A 14569-nucleotide genomic window follows, 5' to 3' on the forward strand; every position below is an offset into this window, starting at 1 on the left:
TCGATGTGTAAAGAATTGTGAAATTAAGAAAACTATTTAAGAGTACTACCTTCATTGAATTTCAGAAAGAAATTACTGAATTAAATTTTCTTTAAGTATTTTATTTGGAAAATGGCATTTGTTGCGAAAAAACTTGACAATGAAAAACCTCGTCGTTGTTTCTAATTATTGCGTTTTCGATGAATAATTAATTAATGTTACAAATTTTTAAAAATATCTTAAAACTTTAATATTTTATAAATTATATGTGCGGTTTAAGATTTTAAATAATTATTTTGTGAATATTTTATCTTATATATAGAGAACACAATCGAAAAATTCCAAAATATTAAAGCAGGTTTCCATACTAGCGTACCTTTTTACTTGTAATGTCTTAATCATTTTAGTTATCCCATTAAAAAAAACTGTGGAATTAGGTTGAAAAATAAAGCGTTTTCGTCGCACCTACAATAATTTTTCTGAACGTTAGAGCATCTTCGAGCAGATCAGCGAAGGAACTTTAAAGCACAATGTAAACCTAGAAACCATTTTTTATGACGATGCTTGTTTACCTGATTTATTATCATGATGACATTGCTTTATTCAACATTTCCTATAGTTGTAAGGCGCACTTTATTCATGTTGAGTCTTACTGCCAAACTTGGTTCCTGTTTTCTCATTCCTGTTTACTTATTTAGATATTTTCGCGGTGCTTTACTTTTCAGCTGCTTCCACCAGTTTTCTTTATGAAATTTCAAGTATTTTTCAGTCATCAATAACTTTATAATAAAATTGTTTTATGGTAATTCTATATTCATTTGACAGTCATATCACATGATAACTATTTGACTAATAAAATGCCAAAATTTAAAGACAAACACCAGTAATAAGTTGCGTGACTTTCCCGGCTATTAAAAAATAATATTTACAGTATATTTTTAATTATCACAAATAAAATTTTTTGTGACGCCATCCGTTATGAGATTTTGTTTTAAAAAATGTTTATATTTTAAATTTTTATAAAATGGCATAAAGCTTAATTTTAAAGGTAGTGATAAACTTCATATAAAAATCGCAAATGCGAATAACGAATATCGTCTTCATTGCGTCCGACCCCTCTCGAGATATGACATATGATTCCCTTTATCTCCTCACCCCCTCGATCTTTAACCACCAAAATTTAATAGCATCGATGCCGCTTATGCATAAGCTACCATTATAAATTTGTTTCTTCAACATTATCCTATCCTATCTCTGCTTCTTCCGATAGAAGTGGCGGAGATCGGATGGGATAAACAGAAAAGAAGAGGCGAACCTTGTACTTCTTAGCATAGAAGAGGCGATTCTTGTATTTGCGGTCGCGGACGGGCGAACCTTGTACTTTCCGCCACAAAAGAGACTATTCTTGTTCAATACCTATATATGTGGCCAGACATTTAGCACCAGGAACAAACTTAAATATGAAGCCTTTTGTATGGTCTTTCATTAGTTTGTTACAAATTTAAAAATTATAGAACTTACTTTTCCGGATGTTATATATAAATAAGAAAGGAATGTATTGGAATCGTGTCAAATTTGCTCCTTTGAGTTTTTGCAAATCTTAACGTTTGAGGCCCTCTAAACCCAAAATAGTCAAAACACGGCAAAAATGGATCTGTGTGCACATGTGTGAGTGTGTGGATGTGAGTGTTGGCATCTGTTTTATTTAATATCTGAAGATGGGTGAAGATTAAGAAACGAAATTTGACATGGTAGTTTGTGTTTAAGAGGGATTGATGCCATTAAATTTTGGTTTATAGTGTTTTATGTCTCGTGTCTCTCTTCTTCTACGTCTCCCTTTCTCAGATCGACATCACCGGAAGTTGACCGCATTGTCCAGGACCCGTCGAGACGTCGAAGAAACTCTCATTCGCGAACCATTTAGGACTGTCTTGGAAAAGAGAGGAAGACTCTAATGCCGCCTCCAACGACATATAACTACTAGACCCCGAATTGGATAAAAGTTGACGTAGAAACTAGCGCCGCCGTCTGAAACCAAAGAAACTAGGCGCCACCACCACAGTCTGAAGCAAAAACTGCGGTGAACGGATTGTTGTGTCCCGACTTATGGTAACTATTTCTGGCGTAATTGCTATTTATTTAGACTCGAGTGTGCGAGAATTGTTACAAGAGCATAACATAAATGCCACTGAGTTGCTACGCAGTTAATTGTATAGGTATAAAAAAGATCTGTTATCACGTTTCACTGGTAAGTTAGATATAAGCCTAGTTGCTCTGATACTATATCGTCGGTTGGCGATCAAAATCTCATAACTCTCTCTAAAGATATTTTTCTGGAGAGACATTAAATTTCTTTCAAAATTCCGTTATTACCTTATGTTAATTATTATTTTTTATTTATTTGTGTATTAAACTAGGTTTGACTCGGGATCTACGAGAGTTTTACAGATCACAACAAACGTGTTTCGTTATCCACTAATGCTGTAATTCAAATTTGAGCAAATATTGGAGTTACGAGGTTTTGATTGCCGACAGATGATATGGTATCCTTTTTTAAGGCGATAACACGATGGATATTTTGTTGACAGATTTCCTGAAAACAATTAATAACTTCGATCGGTAGTTGACAGCGATACTCCGCGACAAATGAAAATTGAGCAATAGTAATGTTTTTTGCAGTCAGCACTGACTGTTTCTACACACAGAACGGATACACCTATTTGCATAAAATATCAATTTCTACAAAGTTTGATTTTCCTCAACGTCTAGACAGCCAGTTGTGCCTTAACTCCATTATTTGCTCAAATTTGAATTACAGCATTAGTGGATAACGAAACACGTTTCCCGTGATCTATAAAACTCGTCAAACCTAGTTCAAAGCGAACATTTTTGGCTAACAGATAATATCGAACGAATTGATGATACCTATGATGAGCAGAGTGTGCAGCAGCAAAATGTAGCTCAAATTCCTGACTCCTTAAACCTTTATCACTTTATAAATGATAGATACCATAAGTAGAAATGACCACATCTAATAATTAGGCTCATCATGGTGTTTCTGTAAGATTAATGTACACCAAACTTGTCGATTTTAAAGGTCAATAAATTGCATTTATTGATGAGTTACTGAATTTAAAAATATTCATATGGGGCTGTCCATAAATTACGCCAGCATTTTTCTTGAAATTTTTACTCTCTTGTCCCAGTTTTTCCAAATTTCCGTAAACCCCTTCCCTCTTCGGACGTCCAACAAAACTCGACTCTCTTAAAACCTTTATCACTTTATGAATGGTAAATACCATATGTAAAAACGAAACATATAAGAAATTCTGAAATAAATATAATAGTATATAATAAAATGCATAAATTGTATAAATTTTAATGAAACATACGGACATCCACTGAAGCTCAATCCTCCTCTCGCCCTTGTCCAAGTTTTGTCCTTGACTTAACTCCCCTCCTTCCTTTCCAGTGTGGATGTCATTTATGGACAGCCTCTAGGTACGGTTGTATATTATCCATTTCAAGCGCTCCGCGATATACAACAAAATTCCAAGAACCAATCGTGTTCGTAAGTCGATGAACGCCTTAAATATTTCTTGTACTTTGTATTCCTTAATTTTGCGAAATGTTCAGCCGATATGAATAATAATAATTTAACTACTGGTATTTACTATTAAAGATTAGTTTAATATTTTTCAGAGCATTTTGAATATTTCATTTATGATTTATCAGTTCTGCAAATTAGTCATGAAAATTGTCTATTTATGTGATGAACAGTCGTATCTGTATTAGGTATTTCCAACAGATGCACAGTTAATGCACATGCCTTAAAGTGTCATGGCGGACTCACGTTCAATTCGTTTCAAAGATGGCGGCCCGGTTCGGGGTCTAGTAGTTATATGTCGTTGGCAGCCGCCGACTTAGAACTTAAGATCGCGAAAATCTTGTAATTCCTTTCGTGTTAAATAAACGGTATGTTGTAATCGCAGAGTCAGTCTCAGTGCCGTTAGCACCATCATATGATCCTCTCAACCACTCGTCAGTCTTGACTATCGTTCCACCATCGGCAACTCTGCAGTTATTTCTCGCATGAGGTCGGACATAATGAAGATTTTACTTGTTGGAGTTTATATATTTTTCTTTTTTTATAAAACTCATATCAACCTTCAAATTTAAGCTTTTTGCCATTTTATAATAATTAAAAATATAGAAAGTTTTTATAACAAAATCATGTAACGGATGAAGCCAAAAACAATTTTATTTATTTTTTTATGATTAATAATATAAAAGTTATTTTTTAAAATAAAATAAAAGTGGGAATAATGTTGCTAGATTTTTTATTAATATAATGCATGTTATATTTCATATAATTTTTCATACTCGTGTATGACAGTTTTCTATGAATTTATTAGTTCGTTCATGTAACAATTTTGGAATTTTGGCGCTCTGGGCACGGCCCCCTCAATTCCTGCCTTTCCACGACCCTGCTTATAACTAACGGCCACGAGAGAGGCGATCCTCGTAAACTGCCGGCCATGGGAAATGCGATCCTTGCACTAGCCAAGTACGGAGATACGTTCCTTGTACTGTACGTTGACACGGAGAGGCGATCCAAGATCAAAGTAATCGATGGCGATTGCTTTGTTCTTGTGCTTTGTTCGTTTTTCGTGCTTTTTCGCCCCTAACTTCCGCTAGGCGCTTAATAGAGTCAGGGAGAACGGACATTGTCACTTTATTTCGAAAACGAAGTCACAGACTCCTACTTTTTACATTTAGATTCAATTCTATAAGCACATAGCAGATGTGCTAGCGACTTTAAGATAGCGATAATAAAAGCAATAGTTTTTTTTTGGATAAGACTTGAAATTAGATGATAAAGTTATTTTAAAGTAGCGTAAAACAAACTATAAATTGTGTTCAACGATAGATAATTATACATGTAATTGGTCGTTGGCATTGGAAAATCTGTTAGGTCGATGCGATTTCTCATTTCTTCGATTGTTCTCTTTCAACAAAGATCAATCTTCTTGTATGCTTTGTTCACAACACACTTTTATAATCAATGTTCGATAACTTTTGATAAAATGAAATCTGCAGACAAGCATTTTCAATTATATCGTATTTTTAAAACAACTTATGGGTGAGGATGATTTGTTTATGATCATAAATCATCATATAAAACGATTAATTCTGCAGTTGAGATGTGGTCAAAATTATATTTTGAGGTATACTCTGAGACTAATAGACTCCCAGAGAATTTTCAGTAATTATAGTATGGAAACTTATGAAACTTGGAAACATATACTTTTTCACTGTATTAAATTTGAAACAAGTAGGAAAAAGTATTTGACAAGATTTAAATCCTGGAAAGATATAATTAATTTATTGCATTTTTCAAAAAATGGTTATTATTGTATATTTTATTTTGGTTATCCTGTACTAAGCTATTTCATTAATTTGTTAAATTTTACTAATTTCAGATTTATATATGTATAAAAATGATTACTATTGTGTTTTGTTGTGTAGTACTAAGCTATTATATTAATTTGTTATATTGCACTAACTTCAGTTTTTATATAATACTTTAACCCCCTTGTAACGAACTAAGGTTTATACAATGAAGAATTGAATTGAAATAACTCCGATGGTAATGTTTGATTGCTTGCTATAACTCCTAGGATGTGTCAACATCGCATTCTGCGAATTGTTCGGTTAGATGCATTAGCCCTTAACAAATAAATGGCTGGCGAGAGAGACTTTCTCTCAGTGGTAAATTGTTACATTAATAGAAAAGTATCAGCTCGATATTTATAAAAACTTTTATACTTACCTTTAATCCAAATTAAGATTAAAACTTAAATGATTTTAATATTTATAACAAAACAAGTTTCTCTATATAAAGGCACAATATAGAAAATTAATATTCATATTGAATTTTTACGAATGTAAACGCTACTTTATCTGTTATAGGTATATTTTTTCTAAAAATTATAAATAAAAATTGTAAGAAATTACAAATTACAAAATACTAAACGAGAAATATGGGTTTATATTTTCTCGTTACAAAACATTCGCATAAAAACGCTTGAATTTCTATCTTTTAAACTTCGTCCAGCTGTTTCTTTCTGAAATTTGATTGCAGATGCCATTGGAAATTTTTAGCATAAAGATTTCTATAGTAAAAGCGATATCAGATTTTTAAAGTATTCATGAAGTGTTTTTTGAATATATATACAGGCCTATATATATGTATATATATAATATCACGAATATACAAAGAAAAAATTCTTGCTTTTGTATACGTTTCCGTCGTTACTACTAGTGACAGTCCAAAATAAGAATTCTCATACACGGAGACAACCTTTTCTTTGAGGCTCCGCCTGGCAATAGAATGCAAATGGAGCAGCTTTCTCTGGTAATTTTGCCAATATTACAGCATAATAAATAAAGTAAAAATTTAAAACTTGGCCGACGGTATTTAATTTTTTCTTTGTATATTCTTGATAGTTTTGTATATATATATATATTAAAAAAACATTAAATACCGTCGGCCAAGTTTTAAATTTTTACTTCATTCATGATTATCGATTTACTAAATACAAATAAATTACAAAAGATTAATATTCGTCAATATCATTAATAACTTAAGGAGGACGCTTAATTGTATTATCGAAACTGTGTATTTTTTAAACAATTGCGGCAATATTTTAAATTTTACTGAGCAATAGAGGACGATTATAATTAAATAATTTCTTTTCAAATTGTCAATCACGAGACGGATTTTTATCCTTAATATAAACATATTACAGTATATAATCTTATAGATTTTTATTTGACCTCGCAACGACAATTATTTTAAATTAAGCTTCGATTTAATAGGAAAAAGCACTCGATTTATTATAAATTTCTCCAAAAGAATATTTAAATAATTTTCCGTTTTAAAATTTATAAAATAGTTGAAAATGCTAAACGTAAATCAAGGTTTTTCTTATTTATCTCCGTAACCGCTCACAGATCATTTACTTTGGAATTGTCAAAAATTTATAAACGAGGACTACTTATTTAAATCTTTTTGTCAAGAAAATAATCAGTCAAAAAAGAATTAGAAAGACTTCAGCAAATTTATGCTCGAGAATTTCCATTTAAATCTTTCTAATCAGATGGTATATTGGTAATAATTGAAGGGTCGACGACACTTTCGAAGACAAGACAAACAGCGTTTGTCGAACGAGCAGCTTTTCTCTTTTGATAAATCCTAGAAGTCAACAGGATGTTCCGAGAGATTAAAAGTGGGAGAGGCGAAATCTAAGAAAATTCGAGTCGTTTCGTCCATTCCATTCCATTATTATTTACGAAATAATTTCTATAGTTTATTAACTTTGGAAATCAATTCGAACACGTTTTAAGTACTTCCCGTGCGACACAATTTTCTTAGGAGTTATCGAATTTCTTTCGTCTTCAAAACGAGAATTTCGTCAGATTGTTTTCGACGTGACGTCAATTTATCTCGAAACAAAACGCCAAAAATAAGGCCAGATAACGACGAAACCAGTTTGCTTATTTACTATCGCAAATTGTTATGAAATAAATTACAGATAAATGACAACGAAAACATGCGAATCGGGATAAATAAAAATAAATATCTTGTCATCCAATAACTTTTTGATATATTTATAATATAAATCGGAATTGAGCAATATGTAAAGATCTAACCGATGGATAATGCAGTATACATTAATACAGTTTATAAAGTTTAACCTGTTCTAATAAATTAAGAGAAATTCCGTAGGAAAATGTTTCTTCTATAAACAATCTTAGTAACAATTAATCGAGTCTTTAATATACACAAAGGGTCAGAACAATCTTTAAACAAAGAATATTATTTTAAACTATTTATCGAATCGTATTCCCTGTTTTAACTGAATAAAATAACATTGTCAGGAATGTTTCTCGAAAGGAAACTCTTCCTCTTATAGCAGTAATAATAATAATAATAATGTTTATTTCTTAAAAGATGATTCGATAAAAATACATTAATGTCGAAATAATTGTATTTACCACGATTATAGATATCGACGAATCTAAAGTTCTCGTTAAGAAATCAAATTTTCTGGAACGATACTTGAAATTATACAATTGATAACCTTTGATAGATATCTGGCAGATAGGGAATTCGTACATCTACTTTGACATTCGAATTGAAGACAAATCTGTATTATAATAAATAATAATCCAATTTCGGAGGAATATTTTTGTTTAGAGAATTCTTCGCATATTTTATAAAGAAGGTGCGTACGTAAAATATGCAAACAGACGCATTCGTCACTTCCTTAGAAGTGGCGAGAGGATGTCTGTTCCAGATAATAAATATGTCGAAGTAATGCCATTGGTCTCTTTGAATAAACATCTTCTTTTTAAAACTCGTTCGAATTCGTTCCCCGGACGAATTTCGTCGTTGTCCTTCGAGCCTTCATTTTTTTATCCTAAGGCTCCGGCATGAATCTTGGCTCGTTCCTCCTCCTTTCTTCTCTGTTCTTTGGTTCCGTTTATGGCAAAAGGTAAATTATTCTACCTCCATTATTATTAAATCGATTCGGTCTTTGTAAAGTATATTAAAATATTTTTTAAATTTTAAGTAATTAATACACAAATATCGACAATTTTTAAATTATTATTATTAAGTTAGTACGCAATATTTAAATGTTTATATAAAAATTAACAAAGCATTAAAATTTTTAATAGTTCTCTTCTCGGTTACGGTTGCAACGTATGTCAACACGGAGGAAGCGACGTCCATTTGGGTAAGAGCGACCACTATAGTTTTACGTAACAATCGAAGAGTAAGTCAGTATGTCTTAGACTCGTTCTAAAAATCGCCAACGCCAACCTACATTCGAATAAAATAAATATTTATTCGTAAAGATCGACATTATTTGAATTCAAAGTTCGCCAATCGATCAGATAACGTAACCTACTACCGTTACTCGCCGGACAAAAGATGAGTAACGCGGTAATCGGCGAAATAATCCTAAACAATTTTTGATAGAAAAAATTATAAAACTATACGTTAACCACAATATATATATATATATATATATATATATATATTTTTTTTTTACTTTTAGAAACTCTTCACGTTTGCAGAAGACCCTCTCCTCCAAGTCCCGGTTACATCAGTTGCACTTACGACTCCACGCACATGTACGACAGATAAATTTTATTTAATCGAGTGTTTTTAAACCTTCTACCTTCTTCTTATTAATAATATTTATCTTTAAAACGTAAATATTTAAATTCAGTAGTTTAAAGTATTTGATTCGATCGTATCTACGGAAATTCGAAAATTAAACGAAATATTTATTTACGAAACGAAATTATTTTGAACTAATATTTTGCTTATTGTAGAAAAATATCTCCTCATTCTTAATTTAATATAAAATTTAAATTCTTGTTATTTTATAAGACGACAGACCGCTTTTCTTCTATGTTTCCAAAAGAATATTGAGTTAATGTTACCTTAGGTGCCAAGATGACGGCTCGTCTCTGATTCCAGCAAGGAAACAGTGGGACGCACGTTCTAACATAACCTAACCTATTCTAATAATTTGGTTGCTAATAATTATGGTAATTTATTAGAATAGTTAGGTTAGGTTAGGTTAGAACGTGCGTCCCACTGTTTCCTTGCTGGAATCAGAGACGAGCCGCCATCTTGGCACCTAGCGTAACCTTAACCGAATATTGCTTACGCTTAGTTTTTTTCTTTACAATTCATAGTCTTAGGTGTGTAATTGGTAATCTCATTGTGGACTTTAAGAAAATTTATAAAATAATAAATGCGCGAATAAAATGATCGATAAAGTTTTCTATAATTAAATTTTCTTTTATTATTAAAATTATTTCCTCATAAATTCGATTTTAAAACGAAGGACTCTTCGAATTTAGAATATTTAAAAACTTCTTCCTACTTTCTAGAGCTAATTATAGAAGTAGAAATTAATTTTTGTGTCTTCTCATTAATATTTATTCTAATTAATATTTATAGATGGTAATTTGTTAAAATTACTTTACTTAAATTTATTATTCACGTAACATTGTAATTATTTACGATGGAATTTAGCCTATAATGATAAAAGCGCGAAATTAATTGAAATTTCTTTCTTTACTCCTTAGATTTGCGAATTTATCCGTATATTAACAGAAAGTAATTATATTCTATTAGTTTTTTTTTATAACGGTAGAGACAGTTAATTAAACTCGTTACTAGCTTTCATCTAATTATAATTAAACATTTTAAGTTATGAATTTTAACATAGAAAAATTTCCTAATAAGTAATTAAATTACATAAAATTTGATCGCGTAAAAAAATAAATAAATAAATCCATTAGATGTATTCAATTCGAAAGAAGAATGTTAATGTGTCATTTTGTTAAAGTTCGGGCTTTGAAAATGGTGTCCGATAGCGGTATAACACGATATTTCATTTTTCAGGAAATGCAAGGGAGAGTGTCCTTCCGGTTACAAGTTTCCAGACGGAAGAAGCGTCATAGAAATTCAGTGTTCCACCAGCGACGCCGTTTGGTACCCAATAAAGAGTTTTCCCAATTGTCTACCTCCAGGTATCCGCGTTTTATTAGTAAAAATTACAGTACTTTAAAATACAATTTTAGTTGTAAATTAAATAAAACGTAAATTTTTTTCGCTCGGATAGATTATCGTCCCTACGATCAACCGGGAGACCAATCTTACGATAACTTGGACGACCAATCGGGTGCGTTTTTCTTCGTAATATTCCAATTTTAATATAAATTTAATATATTTATAATACAAGAGAAAAATTAATTAAAGGTTGAACTTTTTTTAGTCTAAATTAAAAACTCGTTTATTTTAAACTAATTCTGATTGTGGCAGGGATATTAAAAACATTAAATTAACCATTAATTGATTGGGAAATATCTTCTTTTAGTCACTTTGAGCAGATGTAAAAGACCGAACGCTCCAGCATTCGGTTCCATTCATTGTTCATACGATTCCGAAAACCTGTGAGTATCGCTTCACGCAATCATTAATTATGGTTCTCTCTTACAACATTTAACTAACAAATTCATTTTTTTTTTTTTTTTTCGTGTCGGACCAAAGCGTCTGCACTGCTAGATGCAAACGGGGATACTTCTTCCCCGACGGACGACCCGAGCGACAACTGCAGTGCAACCTCATCAGAGCCACTTGGTATCCACGTGGCAACCTTCCCGATTGCATTCTTTGTAAGTTTTAAGTCTTTGATATATCCGTCATCTCTCTTTTGCCTCTTTCTTTTCCGGCTTCATCCCGATTGACATTTTATAAAAGGGAGTCGAAGTTTTTCCGTGCCAAATCCTTGTTATTTAAGATTTAGGCATCCGTAGCGGCTGATATGATTATGATCGATACTTTGACCTCGGCGTCATTTATTTAATCGGTAATGGTAACAGCGTGTCGTTTTTGAAATTTTAATTAATTGAATAAAGCTGAAAAGTTTTGTCTTCGTTCCGCAAAATTCTTGGAGGACTTAAATTAACTGTCGTTTAAACATTTCGGATCGTAGATGAGAATACAAGCAATACATAATAAATTACATTTTAACGTTTACTTCTTTCGAAAGGGAATCGAAATGGCGGACACGAAGATCGCGATTCTTCTACTCATGGAGATTCTCTTTCCAGTAAGTCATTGACCGATTGTAAATATCTTTAATACTGTATTTGATATTAAGAAATATTAAATTTGCGTGTTATTCAGCGACACTACAGAGATGTCGAAGACCCCCTTCTCCTGCTCCGGGAACAATTTCCTGTACTTACAACACTTCTCAAATGTAAGTCAGAACTTTTAATTGTTTAACTGTACCTCTTTATTATGTCTTCTATATATTAATGTAGACGTTAATTCTTTAGGGTCTGTGTGGGAACTTGCGATTCGGGTTACTATTTTCCCAACGGGAGATCGGAAATGACTTTGCAGTGCCACACTAGAGACGCCTATTGGTATCCTCTGCAAGAATTTCCCAATTGTGTCACCTACGGTTCGTAAAGGAATTCTTTTTCTTCGTAATTTAATTAATTAATATTATTTCTAATCGCGAGAGTAGAACTTGTTTATTTCTCGTGATTAAATTTACATCGCGTAGGTCCTACGGATTATTTAGTAAAGTTTTACAAAATGATATTTTATATTACTCGACTTTCGATTCTTAAACGTTAATTTGGTACTTTTTCATTATAGTTCGCATGTCGAGTCTCTCTCTATCGAATCGCCTGCTGTTGCGTTTCTTATGAAACGACAAAGGCTAATTTCATTACGATTTCAAATGAATCTAAAGTGTGCAAAAATTAGAATCTCAGTATGAATTACTTGATTCTAAAATTTAAAAAATAATTTGTTGAGTCTACGTGACAGCGATTCGAACTTCAACAGTTGTTTTAAAGACAGTCCATTAGAGGATCGTAATATGCGAGAGTCTTTCAAGTGCTCTCGGATATTAGCGAGGTTGCGGCCAACGTTTTCATCGCGAAAACGTGTACGTTGGACGTTCAACGCCGCCTTTTCGTAAGCCTAGAAGTTTGACAATAGCATTTGGAACGTCAGTGGAATCATGCTCGACGTTCCAAATGCCATTGTCAAACTTCTAGGCTTACGAGAAGGCGGCGCTGAACGTGCAACGTTCACGTTTTCGCGATGAAAACGTCGGCCGCAACCTCGCTATTACCGCTTTCTATCAAAGCTTTTAAAAGTTAGTACATTCAATTCATATCAATTTTTGAATATTTCAATAGTTCTAGTGATTTTTCGTCGAAACATGTTGCTCCTTTAAATGCTAATATATTATTTCTCCAGTGATACTATAAATTTATTCGGCCGAATAGTTAATGCGATATTCATGAATTCGATACGAAGAGGAAATTATTTCTTCGAATTGTTAGATTTTTTTTTGAAATATTCAGCAAATAGATAGCTAATATGACTGTGTAGGGACTAGATCGCATTCAAATCGACTGGTACAGTAAAAGAATAGAGAAAAATGAATCCTAACTATTCCTGGAAATTCTAGATATGGATACGATCAAATTCAAATCCGGATGAGAACGATATAGACGAAAATTGTACTTTATTAAGCGACCATCAAATAGTCTATCTTTTTCGGATTTTTGTTTTGGAACTATACATACTAACCTTTTATATGATGCGGACGAGATATCACGATGAGATCAATTAACGCGAGGAAATGATGTCATATAATAATGTAAGATTTGTTAAACACAGTTTAATTTAGTTCTAGTATCTTTACGATATAAGTAGACCTAACATAAATTAATAAATTATATTAATACTATTCGAAAATACAATATATATACCATATTTATTAAAGCACTACTGATGGTATTGTTTAATAAATATGGTATATATATTGTAAGTATACCGTTTAAAGAAGTAATTCAAACAAAAGAAACAACGGAAAAAACTATAACTCCTGCAGAAAAAACAGAAAGATATGTGCGAGTTGCCAATAAGCCCATGCGTTACCGTCAGTAATCATCAAATAGTGGGCAAGAAGACGGTTCTTATTCATTCGGATTCATGCGAAGAAATCTAATAGTGATGGTGATGATAATGATGTTGAAGAGAAAATGGATTCGGTGCACCAAGTGTTTCAAATGGAACTACTAGAACTGTAACTCAAAAGTCACGAAGTCTATTTGATTGATGTATGTGAAAAAAATACATTTCCAATTTTTTTTTATTTCGTTATCATGTTTTTCTTATGTTTTTATTCTCTTATCGTCTTTTTACACTTATGTATACATCCGCTTCAATAATACTGTAAAATTAACTCCGGTAATTTGGAACCACGTTCAAAGGTTAAGGCAATTATTAATTTTAGCATAAATTATTTTTCATTCATTCGCAAAATGATTTAAAATGTAACTAAAGTAAATGAATACAGATAAATTTATGTACTACAAACATTGTTTTATTTTCATATATTCTTTTTTAATTAAAATAAGAATCCTTTTTAAAATAGAGGGTAGTATTTGGTTACTTACTTTCATTAATGTTTTTAAAAATCGTCTTTCATTATGTATGATATAATTTCCTCACGTTGACTGGATCTTATCGCGATACCTCATCTGCATCATATAAAACGAAATGCATTATATAAATTTACACTCAAATTTAAAAAGATAAATAAATCTGACAAACATAGGCTATAGGATGGCTGCGTGGTGAAGTATTTTACATCCATCATGTTCTCATTTGAATTCGAATTTGATTATTCCAGCTCCTAGATTTTCACGAGTAGTAAGCACTCGTGTGAAATATATGTTGATATCAAATATAAGTGATTTAATGTGGAAAACAATTACCTACACTTAACTATATTTATTGTTGCGATAAGTTAAAAGTAGGCATTTTAGAGATTCATTCGATTGAAATTGGTTACTCCATTTGGTTGTTCTCTATGGATATGATAGATTAGTTAACTGAATATTCGGATCAAATTATAAAAATTATGTTTTCTATTGTAAGTCTATTAATATTACAAATACAATT

The 14569-nt window shown here is 31.7% G+C and overlaps 1 protein-coding gene across 1 annotated transcript in view; it reads left to right on the top strand.

The window, feature by feature from the left end:
• Nucleotides 1-8371: 8371 nt before the first annotated feature.
• LOC136972710 (uncharacterized) overlaps nt 8372-14569 on the top strand; it is a 300363-nt gene continuing 294165 nt past the window's right edge. Inside the window, exons 1-10 of the mRNA XM_067267318.1 lie at nt 8372-8540; nt 8725-8783; nt 9108-9183; nt 10472-10599; nt 10692-10751; nt 10947-11022; nt 11120-11244; nt 11622-11681; nt 11759-11834; nt 11914-12041. Coding sequence (XP_067123419.1) covers nt 8479-8540; nt 8725-8783; nt 9108-9183; nt 10472-10599; nt 10692-10751; nt 10947-11022; nt 11120-11244; nt 11622-11681; nt 11759-11834; nt 11914-12041 — 850 coding nt within the window. The 5' untranslated portion in view covers nt 8372-8478. The remainder of the gene's footprint in view (nt 8541-8724; nt 8784-9107; nt 9184-10471; nt 10600-10691; nt 10752-10946; nt 11023-11119; nt 11245-11621; nt 11682-11758; nt 11835-11913; nt 12042-14569) is intronic.

The sequence above is a fragment of the Centruroides vittatus genome, unplaced genomic scaffold, assembly GCF_030686945.1.
Source record: "Centruroides vittatus isolate TY-2023 unplaced genomic scaffold, ASM3068694v2 contig_301, whole genome shotgun sequence".
Taxonomy (NCBI): Eukaryota; Metazoa; Arthropoda; class Arachnida; order Scorpiones; family Buthidae; genus Centruroides; species Centruroides vittatus.